The 14,146-nt window shown below is 42.1% G+C and overlaps 1 protein-coding gene across 2 annotated transcripts in view; it reads right to left on the bottom strand.

Annotated features, from left to right (window-relative positions):
- cdh4 (cadherin 4, type 1, R-cadherin (retinal)) overlaps positions 1-14,146 on the bottom strand; it is a 222,516-nt gene that overhangs the window by 85,826 nt on the left and 122,544 nt on the right. For both annotated transcript variants that reach the window (XM_084927687.1, XM_084927688.1), the window contains exon 4: positions 1,102-1,328. In XM_084927687.1, the coding sequence (XP_084783813.1) occupies positions 1,102-1,328 (227 nt within the window). The remainder of the gene's footprint in view (positions 1-1,101; positions 1,329-14,146) is intronic.

Genomic DNA, 14,146 nt, shown 5'->3' with positions numbered 1-14,146 from the left:
GATTTGTAGACTTTGATAGAAACCCCCAAGTGAGTCTCTCAGTTCTTCAAAAAAAGAAAGGTCTGTGCACAAATGAAATGAAGTTTAACTTGTATCAGAATGATGAGAGAAACAGGTCGTGATCCAAAGTATACTGCATTACTTATCAAACATGATAAACACTGATGATGTGGCTGTAGCAGGATAAACTGTAAAGTGTACAGGACTGTACTCTCTGCTAATGTTCACCCAAATGCTGCAAAACTGTTCAGCACTTCATAGTCCAAATGGATAATGACCCAAAGCAAACACAACCTGAGCTTCTCAAGGCAAAGACATTGGATATTCTTGATCCGTGACCTCATGTCAACCCAAGGAGCTTTTCAGTCTCTAAATACAAAACTAAATGCAGAGACTCACAAACAAGTAAGTGAAGGTGGCTGCAGTAAAAGTCTAGCAGTAAAGTGCAGACTTCCTCCAGGGAGGAAACACAGTGTAGTGGTGTCCGTTGGTTCGAGACTTAAAAACAATCCTTATAGTTACAATTATGGTAGCTTGTCCAATTAATCTTCAGCCTCTGTCGCTAGGGAACTATGTACAAAAATGACTGTAACTTTTGAACAATTAATGCAAAATTTTTGTAAAACCTCTTGAATTAAAGCTGAAGGTCTTCACTTCAATCACGGTTTGATTTGAAACCCAATGCAGTTATATAGAGAGGCAAAACTGCAAAAATTACGTCTTTGTCCATGGCCTTTTTTGTGCCTCTAGAGGTGCAAGAGATAGACAAGAAAGAAAGAAAGGTTGCTCTTTGCAAGTAATAACTGTTAAAAATAATCACTGGCCAAAAAACACCCATTAAGGCAACTGACAGATTGTTTAGTTTTCACAGCTTACAGGTGCAGCAAGTACCCATTGCTAACTGAATACAGCAAAGTAAAACGGGCCATCCAAATATAAAAGTTTACTCAAGCCCAACACCTTTCACCTTTGTTTTGTCCTGTTTCGTTCTCTTTTGTTTTTGTCAATAGTCAGTAGTCAATCTTGTGATAATAACCCACTTCATTAGCCAGTGTAATAGAAGGTTATGACCCTGTATTTGTCTTTGCAGATTCTTATTACCTTTGTGAATGGCGAAGGATGCGGATGTCCAGCCAGGGCCAGTTTAACAGTGGTCTCCCAGATGTGTGGGTCATGGAGCCCCCGGGCTGTTACCATGAACTGGACAGGCTCTGACAGGTTGCCCACCTCCTGCTCGGCATACACAGTCCCATCGGGCCGCACGCTAAAGTTGGGGTCGCTGCTGACGAAGCCGACCTCTCTGTTGCGCTGGCAGTCCTCAAACTTTACTGCGGAGGAAAGGCAAAAGAGGTGCAGAATTAGCAAGCAGCACAGTGAGATTTACTCCAAAAAAGGTGTTTGCCAATCCTTGACACATCTGGCAGGCTAAAGATTAACCGGCACCCATCAAGACGTATCTTGAAATATCCCTTCTGCTGTCACTTCTGATTCCCTGCTTTGACATCTTCGGCAAAACAAACTGCTTATCTGCTCCTGAACTGGAATACATGGGGAAGAGGGGAGCCTAATTCTTCTTCATATTCTTTTCCCAAACTACGCAATGTCAAAATAGCATTTCCCTCTGCTTCTACAGGGGGAAACAGGAGGATGAGGTTGAGATACATTAAGCCGACTAGACTGAGTGAAATGCTCACGTGGAGCAAGGCTCTTTAATGACATTTGGTGGGTTCTGCTTCACTGAGACAAAAGAAAGGGAGCTTATGTTTGCACGCACACGCACAAGCTACTATCTCTACATTCAGAGTAATTTACCAATGTGCATTATGGGAGGCTGGATGGGATGTTGGGGTGTTTACATATGTAAATGCTTGGCGCAGATCAGACGGAGACACAGAGAAGAGATGCTACTGGGTTGCTGAGTGCATGTGCGGATTCTCCAGTGACAGCTGACATGAATATGCCATTATACTACACAAAACACAAAGAGAAACCAACAGACATAACAGTTTGGAAAATCCTTTCATTCCATTGCCAAATTCAATTAACACTCAAGGCACCAATTCCACTTGATTCACAGCATGATGCAATGACACCAAAAGTGAGAATGACTGATTATTATTTTCAACATGTCTATTACTTTATCACACGTGTGTGCGCGCTCACACACACACACACACACAGGCACGCCATCCTTTGTCTCTCTTTACCCCCGAGTTGAAATGCATGTGCTATGATGTTATCAGCAAAACTCTGGCTGTTGATAACAAGACAAATTGATTTCATAAATCACCCAGGGAACAGATCATCTGTTATGAGCAATGGCAGTGCGATTTCTCAAAAATCCAGCATGAAGAATTCTGCACAGCAAGCTTTTTATCAAGCCATCTATTTAATTTATCGCCCAGCTTCCTGTCAAAAGCAGCTCCCAAACAACAGGCTAATAAAGAATGAGATCTACTGAGCCACTGCAGCTTAGCATCACACAAATGAGGCCGCTTGTTTTAAACCTCTGAGTAATTGCATGCGTAATGGGACGGACGGTAAACACAGTTTTGACAATGTGTGCATCTGTCTATGTTGGCAAATGCAATCCATATTTTCATTAAAAACACACACACACACACACACACACACACACCAGTAGAGAACGTTCTTATGTGACTGATAAGCTTTGTTCGAAATGATTGCCTCGCTTTAGGGATCATTTATCAATGCAGGGGATATTTAACATCAGGTTGTGACAATATGACACAGACCTGCTTGAATTGTGCACAGATGAATTGTGATGGCAGACATGTATTATGTAAATGACTTCAATTAGCTTGAACTGAGCAGGCTAATTGTTGTCACTTAGACAGGTCTCTTGTGGTGCAGCTGGAGAAGAGAGAGGCTTAAGGACGCGAGCAGCGCAAGGCACCGCTTATGAATTTGCGCGCGTGCGCGCGTGCGCGCGTGCGTGCATGCGTGCGTGCATGCGTGCGCTCCTGTGTGCACGTGCACGTAGGAGTAAGTTCAAAGTGCAGCTAGTGTGAGAATGTATGTCCTCAGCTGGTGCATATATTAATTTTGATGTTAATGCAATAAAACCGCTGAGGTCTCTAAGGGTCTGCCTGAATCTGCTGCCTTTTGTGCTGCTGTGGTGGTGCCAGTTGGCATGGGAACACACATGTGGTCTGTGAGGCACAGCCATTGTGGAACACTATTAGAGCTGTATCTTTGATTCTTTTTCGGGGGCATCGGGCCAGCTCTCAGTTTACCATTCACTGCTGTGTACCCGCTGGGGGCTGGAACTATGACCCTGATTCCTGACACATCTACTAAGTGTGGAGATATTCATAAACGGTTTTCTATTCATTAAAATTCCTGTTCACAAAGCACATTCAAATCAGGTGGTGGGATCTGATCTGCCACGCTGTTAAAATAGAGATGAAAGCGGCAGCAAAGAGACAACGCTGCAACTAGATAGTGATAGGGAAACTCAGTGTGTGTGTATGTGTGGCTGAGTGAGAGAGATTGTATCATAAAAGCAGAAGGGGGGAGAGGAAGATACTGTAGCATGCAAGAAAAAGGAAGATGGAGATATTTAGCAAAATAAAGAAAATAAACCCCCAGTCGGAGCAGTTTTCACAGCTCCTAAAAGAAATCGTTAGTTTTTAAGACAAAAAGAGTTAATGTTGCATGTAATTTACTTTGTCATTTTACGCTTGGAAAACAGCAGCATCCCTTTGTATGAAAAATTGGACTCCAGACAAATAAATGTAAAAGAGGCTCGAGGCTGTTTTCTTAGTTTGATGACCCTGAAACACTATTAATTAAAGAAAACCTACATATTTACAGCAGACACAATCAATGCTGATTTTAGATCAGCTTATGTGGAGCATCGGGGTTGAGTGGAGGAGATAGAGGAGACGACTATATTAATGCACAACACAAATGGGCAATGACACTGATGGGTTTTGGCTAATGCACTCTGTTAGACTCTGTTGGACATCTGGTAGCGCCGCTTCAAACAGCCCCAACACAGGAGCTGCAAATCAGCGAGCAAAAGAAAACTGCAGGAAAGTGACAATTTTTGTGCCTTGCTGGTTACAGCAACAACCCTCTGATTCAAAGATCTGTTGCGTCAATTGCCCCTTTTTTTCTCTCTGTGTATATGAAAGCATGTGTCCTTGTACTTTGCCTTGCTTCCCTCTACATCAGGGGTGATAACCACAAGCCCAAGGTTGTGTATGTTTGCCATCTGTACAGTGCGTTTGCTTCTCTTTTCTTTCTGTGCGAAAACGTTACGCCATGCATCCCCATGTAAGCTTCTCTGAGTGCATGTGCACAAATTGTGCCTCCCGTATATTTTAGGGCATCCACAGAGATGTTTGGCAGGCTGCTGAAGTTGATGTCATTGTGCTCAGCTGCTTTTCTCTGGACTCGCATGGAAGAGAACATGCTGTCCAACAGAGCGGGTGCAGCACAGAAATGGGTAAAACAGAGCAGGCAAGCAGCCGTGACCACCGACCGCTGAGTCCTCCACTCAAACACTCACTCACACACACACACACACAGGCACTTATGCTCTTTGTCTCTTCCTGCTTGTAGCTCTACCGCAATCCCGCAGAGGAGCCCAATCCAACTCTTGTATGGAAACATTACATGCGCATAATGCGGATGGCAGGTCACTCTGCGCATCCACATGCAACCGCCTACACCGTGTTCACCTGTCGACCGTGAATGCCTCCCCTCACATCCTGTCACCGTCTCCTCCCTCCTGCGCTCCCCTGCAGTCCAGTGTCACAGCTCCTCATTCGCCTTTTCTCATTGTTCTTATTTCCTCTTCGCTGAACCTCCTCTCACTCTTCATGCATTCTCCACTCCCTTCTTGTATTCCCCGCAGACTGAGGTACTTTCTCCCCCGATGCAACGAGGGACAGCCAGTCTGTGCCAATATCCCAGCCAGACATAAAAATGGGCACCATGGTGGGACAGTTATTACCATTGTTAAAGTGAGCTGAGAGAATGGGGAAAGAAACAACAGAGCTAAAAGGAGGTGCAAAAAATAAATAAATCACAATAAAGGTCACGTCAGTGTGAATTAAGCATTTACAAACTTTATAGTTGGGTTTTAATAGTAATTATGACTTTAATGATCCTTTTCTAGAGTCTTTTATAGACGTGCCTTTATGGAAGAACCTTTATTATTCTATTGTCTATAACTGTTGCTTGTAATCTGCACGCCTCAGCCCATATTCACAGCGTTTGCTCCTGATTTGATCTGTGCTGTGCTTGTAATAAATACAGATTTGCAAGAGCATCAAAAAAATAGGCCACTGGCAACAAATGCATCGTGCATAATAGATGGGCCTGACTGCAACATACTGTAAAATACCCCAATGTACACACTTACACTTTTACTCTAAAGAAAATCTCATCTGTGTCACCTGAGACCTACTTGACAGTTTGGTCTGCTGTGTGTAAAGCTAGTAAACAGGCCCAGACTGAGCATATGGTTCTGCTTTTGTTAAGGTGCTGTTCATCACAGTCATGGCAGAGTGCTAAGTAAACACTCCCTCTGGTACCCCACTGTTTTCCTCAAGCCAACAGGAAAATCAACGCCACCCACTCAATTTGCAAATAACAGTATTTTTGCCAGGCTGAGGCTGTGATAGACAGGAGCACAGAGCCCACTGATGAGTAAACGAACACTGGTAAAAACACGGAACATACTGTATGTACGGAGTTGAAAAGCGTGCCAAAAAATAATAATTTCAGCTCAAAGAAAAAGAAGAAGACGGAGGCCTATGTAGCTTAAATTGCATGTGCTCGCTGGGAGTGATTAAATAGGCCATGCGTTTATGAGCTAAATTTCGTGACTTTTAATTTTGGCAAAAGTGCAAAACTTCATTTGAAGTGATAGCTCGATTTTTTTTTTTTAATTGCCAGCAAAGCAAAAGGTATAAATGCTAAGATCGCTGAGCATTTGTTTTCAAGTACGCTGATGAAGCAAAGACACTTGCAATAAACTAATTACACTTTTAATGATAAACCGCGTTTAATGCGCCTCCGTGAAATGAAATTCAAGAGGCTTAAACTGCCAGCTAAGAGATTATGCCGTTAAATTCCACATAAGAATCCACTGCTGATACCAATGGCCTCAGAAGGAAAAGAAAAACACACTTCATCCCTAAAAGGTCAGCTCTCAGCACCCAAGAGAAATAGCCTTGTTTTCGGCTTGACTGCTGAGCAATTTTAATTGTTCTCATAGGGAAACTTTTATTGAAACAACCCACAGAGGTGCATGTAATCCTCAAGCGTAAGTTAAATATATATATATATATATATATACGCAAAAGACAAAGACTGAACTACTAAGGTATTTACCTAAAAGCTAAATTATATCCATCCAGAGTAAGTTACTAGAGAAAAATCTGAGTTGTAATATTCTTTCCACCTACAAGATTCAGGGAATGAGAAAAGTTTACATCGTTCAGTGGGCGGTAAAGTATCTGCAGTGGAACTGACATGATTGGCAAGTAAAGATGCAAAATATATTTTCTGATGTGGTGATTTATCCCTAAAGTGAAGCATCTCGTACATCTGTACTCAAAAACCTGAGGCGCCCCATGCAGTACAACACAACCCTCGAAACTCTTTTTGAAATCCAGCCCACCGTGCCCCCACAGGAATGCTTATAACTAATTCAATTTACATGCTGCTGTTTTTAAAACACTGCAGGTACAATGTGACTTTCCTGAAAAGGCTTCGTTTTTTTTTTCCTGCCGCAGTTGGAAATGAATTTCTCTGCCTCTGCAGTTCTCTGTTTTAACAAAAGCCCACACAGTTCCCTCTGACAGCTCGCTCTCACAAAAGGAAACCACAGCGACTCAAGTGTGTGTGTCGCGGTGTGTGCTTATGCGTGAAAGTGAGCCAGCGTGAGAGAGATAAAGAGACAGAGTGAGAGAGAAGAGGGACATCGGAGTGGGAGTGTGCGACATGAGCTCTTTGCATATACGATTATTACCGCTGATGCATAAATGGGTATGGGTGTCGTTGACTGTGTCCCGCAAAGGTGTGAAAGTGTGTGCGTGGGAAGAGCAGGTGCTGTCAACCTGTATTTGTGCCTGTGCTCATGTTTCACTCTTTAAACATGGCATCCCTGTTATCTGCTGCTGCTGCTCTTAGGGAGCTGAACCAAACCTTGTTTCATTCAGAGTGCACCGTCTCATCTGCGTGGCCAAAAAATCCGCCCACGACCCCGCCCCTCTCACCACCACTACACCTTTGCTTATCTTCTGTAACCTCCCACTTCCCACAGGTGTGGAGAAACAGATGTAAAAGAAGGCCTGTCACAATACAGGCTGTGTTTTTAATGCAGCTCTGTCGGTCATGCAACCACACATCCAATCTGGGTGCTGTGTGGGCCACCTGCTCTGCGCTGTTTCAATGATGATAGAGGTTTCCTCACAGATATCTGTTTTCTCCAAACACCGCCTCGCTTGTACGTTAACATTTTGCACGGTTAGCCTCACTTTGTGATGAAGCAGAGCGGGGGCTACCCGCTTAATATCCCAGCATGTCAAAGTGCTGCTACATTCGTTGTCCGGTGAGTTTTGGCAGGGTGAACTCTGGCTAGAGCATTGAGTTTTTGCACATCCGCAGCCCTTCCTCTTATCTTTGCATTAGTCTCCTCTCATGGGCACAGGCATGAGGAGGCTTGAGGAATGAGAAAGGGGAAAAAGGCAAGATAAAGAGGGAGAGTGAGAGCAAAGCAGAGCGGATGCAATTAAAAGACTGGGTCACAGATCGCAGTGCCAGGCGTCAGTGTGATTAATACACCACCATTCAGCCCAGGAGCTTTTCTCCACTGTGGAGACGTGTGTGTGTGTGTGTGTGTGTGTGTGTGTATGTGGGGTTTTGTTTGTGGATTTGGTATTATCTAAGCATGCTGCAGCTAGGGGGCACCAGTAAGTCTCCAGAGGTGTACTGGGATTAACCCTTTCAATGGTTATGCCAAGATAAAAAATTAAAAATAAAAGGATGCCAGGTTGCTGGTGTCGTCAACACTGTGCCGACCGCATTCTGAAGCAGTGCATGTATATAAACCTGTACATAAACTGTTTCAGACATCCACGATTCACCAATATTTTCTTAGCTGAAATTGTTCATTCTCTACAAACACAAGTAGAGCTACCTCTAAACTAAATACTGCTACCACTGCTAAAAATGATAGTAATTATTACTGCAATGTCCACACAGAAAGGTCCCAGCAGGCCAGTGGATTTTTAGCCATTACTGTGAGGTGACAGTGCTAACCACTGCACCATTGTGCCACCCTCTGTGGGTTCTCTCTAGGTACTCTCACAGTCCAAAGACATGCTTATTAGGTTAATTGGCGATTCTGAATTGACCACAGGTGTGAATGTGGTTGTCTGGCTCTCTGTGTTAGAGAGCCCAACCACTCCCATTTCTACCCCCCACTTTCACCAGAAACAAAAAAAGGTCCAGATATTTCTGAACTGCCTAGTGATCATGGATAGTTTTAAATGCTTAGCATATTTAGACTAAACACAGAAATATAATAAGTTCTGGAGGTAAATAAATAGATCGATTCCTATTTAGTAAATTTTGCTTTAGTCACTGCTGGATGTCACTTACAGTCTAATTTCTTGGCTTTATTCAAAAGATTATGGATGACACAGATGTTTAGTGGCTTTAGTGCGTTTCTTATCTTGAGCGTTACGATCAGCTTCCCCAAAATGTTGATTCTGTTCATCTGAACTCTGAACAGAATCAACCTTTTGGGATTTACTTACCTGCATGACTGAGCATGCATCAAGATTTTAGGATCATCTACTTCTTGTCTTTCTTTCTTTGTTTTTACTGGTCTTTAATTCTTTTTCTTACATCACCTTTGATGTCTACACACACCAGGAAACACTTTTTGTGCCTTTCCTGGTTTCCTTCTTGTACTGTTTCAGTTTCTTCAGGTAGAAATTTTTTAGCGGTCAGGCATCTAACTGAGGTTGGGCAGATGTTTAAATTTCACACTGTTGTGAACTTTAATGAGCACACACTATCCTCAATTTTTTATTTATGTTTTTATTTTTTGCACGCCTTTTGGCTGACCATCTCATCAGTAGCTTCCCAGTAATTTCAGATCAGACCAAGTCCATGAAATCTGTCTCCCAGTCAATCTACCCTCTGCAGAAAACTTGCATCAAGGCAACAAACAGCGCCTAAAAAATTCCCCCGATTGAGCTATTGGCCCTTACCAGAGTGTTATGGTAATGAGAAATGTTCCTTTTTGAACTGCAGCAAGCTGCACAAACATATCAACCGATTCTTTCTTTTATTTCTTTCATCTAGCTCCCACTCACCAGACCTCGCCTTCAAGGCTTTCCTTTCGATTTAGCGTGAGCAGAGAAAGAGCCATGCTTTATCACAGCAATATCGCTTTTAAGGAGGTGAAGTGAAGAAAGTGCCTCAAGGCTACATAGCGTCTGTTATCTCCCGGTACAATATAATAATTGCACATAGCCAAAAGTAAAGGCAGTGGAACCTCAGCTGGGCCTAGTGACAAAGAAGGAAATGTGAGCAAACTAGGGGCAAGGATCACGGGGAAAGAAGAGGCTTCTGGGAAATATCAGTGCTCCTCACTCAACCGGATAACGACTATAATGAAATTCTCAAAGAAGACGTTTTGTCTTGTCTTTCTTTGTGAAATAATATCTATGTAACTGTGGCATCTCTTATCTGGTTAGTTTTAACTGGTCTTCAGCCAGTTTACCTTCAAGCACCTTTTTAAAATAAATAATATAACTACCTCTGCACAAGCCCCCACTTCCCTCATCCACTCCCCACCCCCCTTTTCAGTCCCCATAGAAGCCAAAGACTCACTAGGTAATCAGCTTTTAATTCTCTACCTTTTTTTTAATGTTCTTTTATTTTCTCTCTCTCCACCCTCAACTGCTGACTGAGGCGATCAGCAGCCATTTCTTCTCTGTGGGTCCTTTTCTCTCTCTCTCTCTCTCCATCTTTCCCCCTCTTTATTAGCATAAAAGTGTTTGCATCCTTCCCTGGTGATTGTTTAGTTGCTGTGTTCAGCATCTTGATTTGATTCCCTACAACTGCCCTAATTAGCATTACAAATATACACTTAGAAAGAAACAGAAATCTCTGTTAGGCCTGACAGACTAATTTTTGGGGAATGGAGGCCAGAGGAAAAGGCAACAGTAAATTTGTGTAATAAAAGGTGTATCAGTACATCTCAATAATCAGGTGTCTCATCCAAGTCTACCGAAACTACACTTTCACCACATTTATGTAAATTAAAGGAGAAGGTGTTTCGCTTAGACTGAATAAAACAGCACATGGAGCAGCTTCCAATGGGAACGCGCTGGATGCTCAATTGTGGTTAAAAAAAAAAGGGTGTAATCACAAGAAGAAACTCTGCTCTTATCTTCTCTCTGCACCCTCACTCTACAACAGATCTTGCCTTTTAAAGCCAATGATTAGACTTAAGACAGATCTCCTTCATTATCCACAGCTCTCATCCATTTCTCTCTAATCCTGTTTCCTACTCCAAAGCCCTTGGGGGCAAACGATAGGTCATGGCCAGCCATTAGTCTGCTGCTCCTGTGACCAGGGAGGAAATATTTAGACAAGGAGATCGAGACCCTTTCAAAAGTTAGCTACGCTGACTGCCATCGTAGCTGCCACGCTACGTCGTGTACTTTCTGTTAAAAGAAAGATCTTTGCCATTACAAAAGCAGGTAGCTTTCACCTCATTAGATCTAGGGAGTGATGGAAACATAGAGCCTAAGATAATAATTGTTCAGCTACTACATGAAACTGGAGAAGGTCGGTCTGTGAAAGTAAAACCTGTTTTATATTTAATAAAAACAAACAAACACCCACTTTACATCTTCCTTTTGTCTTTCCAAAGGAAAATAACTCATCGCGTCGCCTTGGTGGACCTGCTAATTTTGGCCATTTTTTCAAGAGCGATGGTGTGACATGTCAGCGTTATGAAAATATGGTATAACCGTGTCTGTCAGCTGTGTGAATTTATATCCACACTGTGACATTTTTCAGTGCAAACAGACACTGTGAAACACCTGACACCTGCCCAACACAGGGCGGAGAAGCCAAAAATATCTATTAATTACACATGACGCAGCACGGCTTTGGAAAAAGTTTGTGAAATCGGAAAAACAAATTTTTCCCTGGCAATAGTACAGATGTCAGCTGCCTTTTTTTTCAGTGGGTTTACTTGTGTTTGAAAAGCTTATGTCGATTCTGGTGCACGGGAATTGAATAATAAGTATCCTTTTGGTCAACCAGCAAACAAATGTGGGTTCTGGTTTTAACCGAGCCTGCAAAGTAAATGTCCCTGATCACAGACACGTGGACTATAAGAGCAAATTGTTGTGAGCTGGGTGCTAATGTTGTCATTATTGAGATAATTGCTTTTTCAGCCAGTAACACTGTGCCATAAGACTCAGAGTTAAAGTCAAAACAGGAATCAATGCCTTGTGCTTCAGGCTCAAAGAGAAACCATTTTACGTTTAATGTCAAACCAACAAAGCTGATTCCTTCTAAAGGCATACTCGAGTGAAGACCAGTAAAGTTAACACGGAAATAAATAAATAAAATGAATTTTAGAAAAAAAAACACACAAACACACACAGACTGTAAGTAAATCTATCAGTTAGTCAATAATCTAGTTTGTTAAAGTTACAGTATTGATCTTTCTGGCATTTTGTAAGGAGAAATTAGCGTGCAATTAGTTAGTAAGACTGTGTTAGCAAACACAGCTGCCAATTGAGTGTATGCTGGGAATGCTGCTTATGAGAACAACAGAACAGCAAAAGAGAAGGAACAAAGACAATACAGCTGCTGACTGCAAAACCAGAAGCAACAGGCTGAAAGAATAAAACACACCACAGAAGCGAGGGAAGCTGCAGAGATGGTTGACTTTGTTTGAGGGTTTGTCACTTTGAGCGACATCGCCGTACACACACATTTCATCCATTGTTCATATAAAATTACTATCTCGCGCTTTAAATGAAAGCCAGCAGCAAATATACAGTACGCTGCTTCGTAAATAGCGCGGTGGATGATAAAAGCAAGCATTTACGACTAACCACACTGTAGCTAAAGTATTTTATCCTGTGTAATCAACATTTGCACAGTCCCAGTTTGAGCTTGGATTTGCATATGTACTCGAATGAAAAAAAAAAAAGCTTGAATCTTCCAGAGCACAGCCTTCCTTTAAAATTGAAGTTTCTTTCAACAGCTATTTGCTTTGAAGTCACCCTGGCCTGTTCCAGAAAACTCAATTAAAAACACGACTAATACATTTGCACCTAACATTTTCCACTTTCCTCTTTAAAACGTTTGATGTCCCCGACAGCCCAACGCTGTGCAATAAATGCGGAGATCACAGTGATAGTGACAGGAGACTTTCAACAAGGACTCTTTCACACTCATTCATTGCTTCAAGTGAAGGTCTGACCTAAAGTGAAATTAAATAATGAAGGATATCAGTAGACTCCTATTGCGCCTTTTTTCCCCACTAGAGAAAGTCAACATGTCTCAAAATCCCATCACAAGAATGGTACAATCCAGCCATAAAAGTACTTTTTCCTGTTAAGTCTGTACTACATTTTTCTGCTGCATGATTTATAAATAATGTAGCCAAGTGTCTTTTTTTCCTCCAGCATTTCCCATATAGGTCCCCTAGTGACAGTTATCAGAGATCTGCAGTGGTCCTCAATATGAGCATAAGAGCTGTCCCTTAGGTGGCCAGTATTAAGCCTCGTCGCTATAGATGTAGAAGGCACAATAGGAAAAAGATGAACCTCTCTTTTCAGCTATCTACTAGGGTGGAATGGGAGGTCGGTCTCCCTGGACCATGGCGCCAAAACCATTATTCTTATCACTGCAGGACAACTCGCCGCAGGTCAGAAAAAAACTCGTCTGAAAGGTCAAATGAGAGTGTCTCAGTGTGTGTGTTTACCTCCTCCCCCGCCTCTCTCGCACTAGACATTTCTGTATTTCTCATTAACTGATAATACATCACTCATGACCTTGTGATAAAAAAACATTAGCTGGAGACAAGTCATTAATCATTAAAGAATCAGGCTGTTTAGGTTATCAGGTGAGAATGGGTATATGCGTTATCACACAAGTAATGGGTATAGGCTTAATTGCTCTTCTTAAGCAGCTCACCATATAGGATGTGGGCTATGCTTGCCTTGCCTGAACGTGCTTTTGGCTGTCATCAAAAATCTGCTTCAGGATTGGCCATTCGCAGCAGAAAAAGAGCAGCTCTACCGGTGCTTGTTGGAGATCCGGTCATATTCCTACTTAGTTACTAACTACTCAGTTACTGCAATTAGCTTTATGGAAAATTAGGGCTGAGTGTATCTGACCCACGAAGCAAAAAAATCAAAAATACTGTACAATAAATCCAATACCAAAAATATAACAATAAAACTACATTTTATAAATAAGCCATCATGTGTGAGAAGTTGCTCAGCTCACCTCCAGAGTCTCCAGCTGCGAGATGAGACTCTCTAAAGAGGCAGACGAATGACAAGAAGTAAGTACAAGAAGTTTACTTGTGCAGTGTCGAGCTTTTCAAGGACAAAATTCACAAAGCGCTTTACAATACTGAAACTGGTAAACAACAATTAAAATAGTACGAATAGATAAAGCTAAATAAAATCTAGCCTTTAGTTTCATGTGTCCACGGATCTTAGGTCCAGTTTGGTGTCACAACCTTAAAAGCATAGACACCTTTTGTCCTTAACATGGATCTAATAGACCTCAGAGATCGATGTTTTTAGTAGCCCACTGATATATGGAGGCATTAAAAAGATATAACCAAAATTCAAAACTGGACTCTAATTTTTAAGGGGAGCCGGTGTGTCCCGCTCAGCCTGCTGAGTGGATGTTTAGCCGTTCCTAAACTTTGAAAACAAGCAGGACATTTCCAATCGATCTTGGATGGAGTGTTTTTCTTGGATGGATGAAAAAAAATGAAATACTAAAAGAGGTTGCCAAATATACTTTGGCATTTGTAAATGCCTGTGGGCGGCCCCGTCCAACAACAGTGTGTGTACAAAATACTGATTTTCTTTTATTGTTAAGT

The sequence above is a fragment of the Perissodus microlepis genome, chromosome 5 (assembly GCF_051167445.1).
Source record: "Perissodus microlepis isolate ML-2025 ecotype Zambia chromosome 5, ASM5116744v1, whole genome shotgun sequence".
In the NCBI taxonomy this organism is placed as follows: Eukaryota; Metazoa; Chordata; class Actinopteri; order Cichliformes; family Cichlidae; genus Perissodus; species Perissodus microlepis.
The sequence above is the reverse complement of the archived record's forward strand: the minus strand, read 5'-3'. Positions and strand labels throughout refer to the sequence as shown.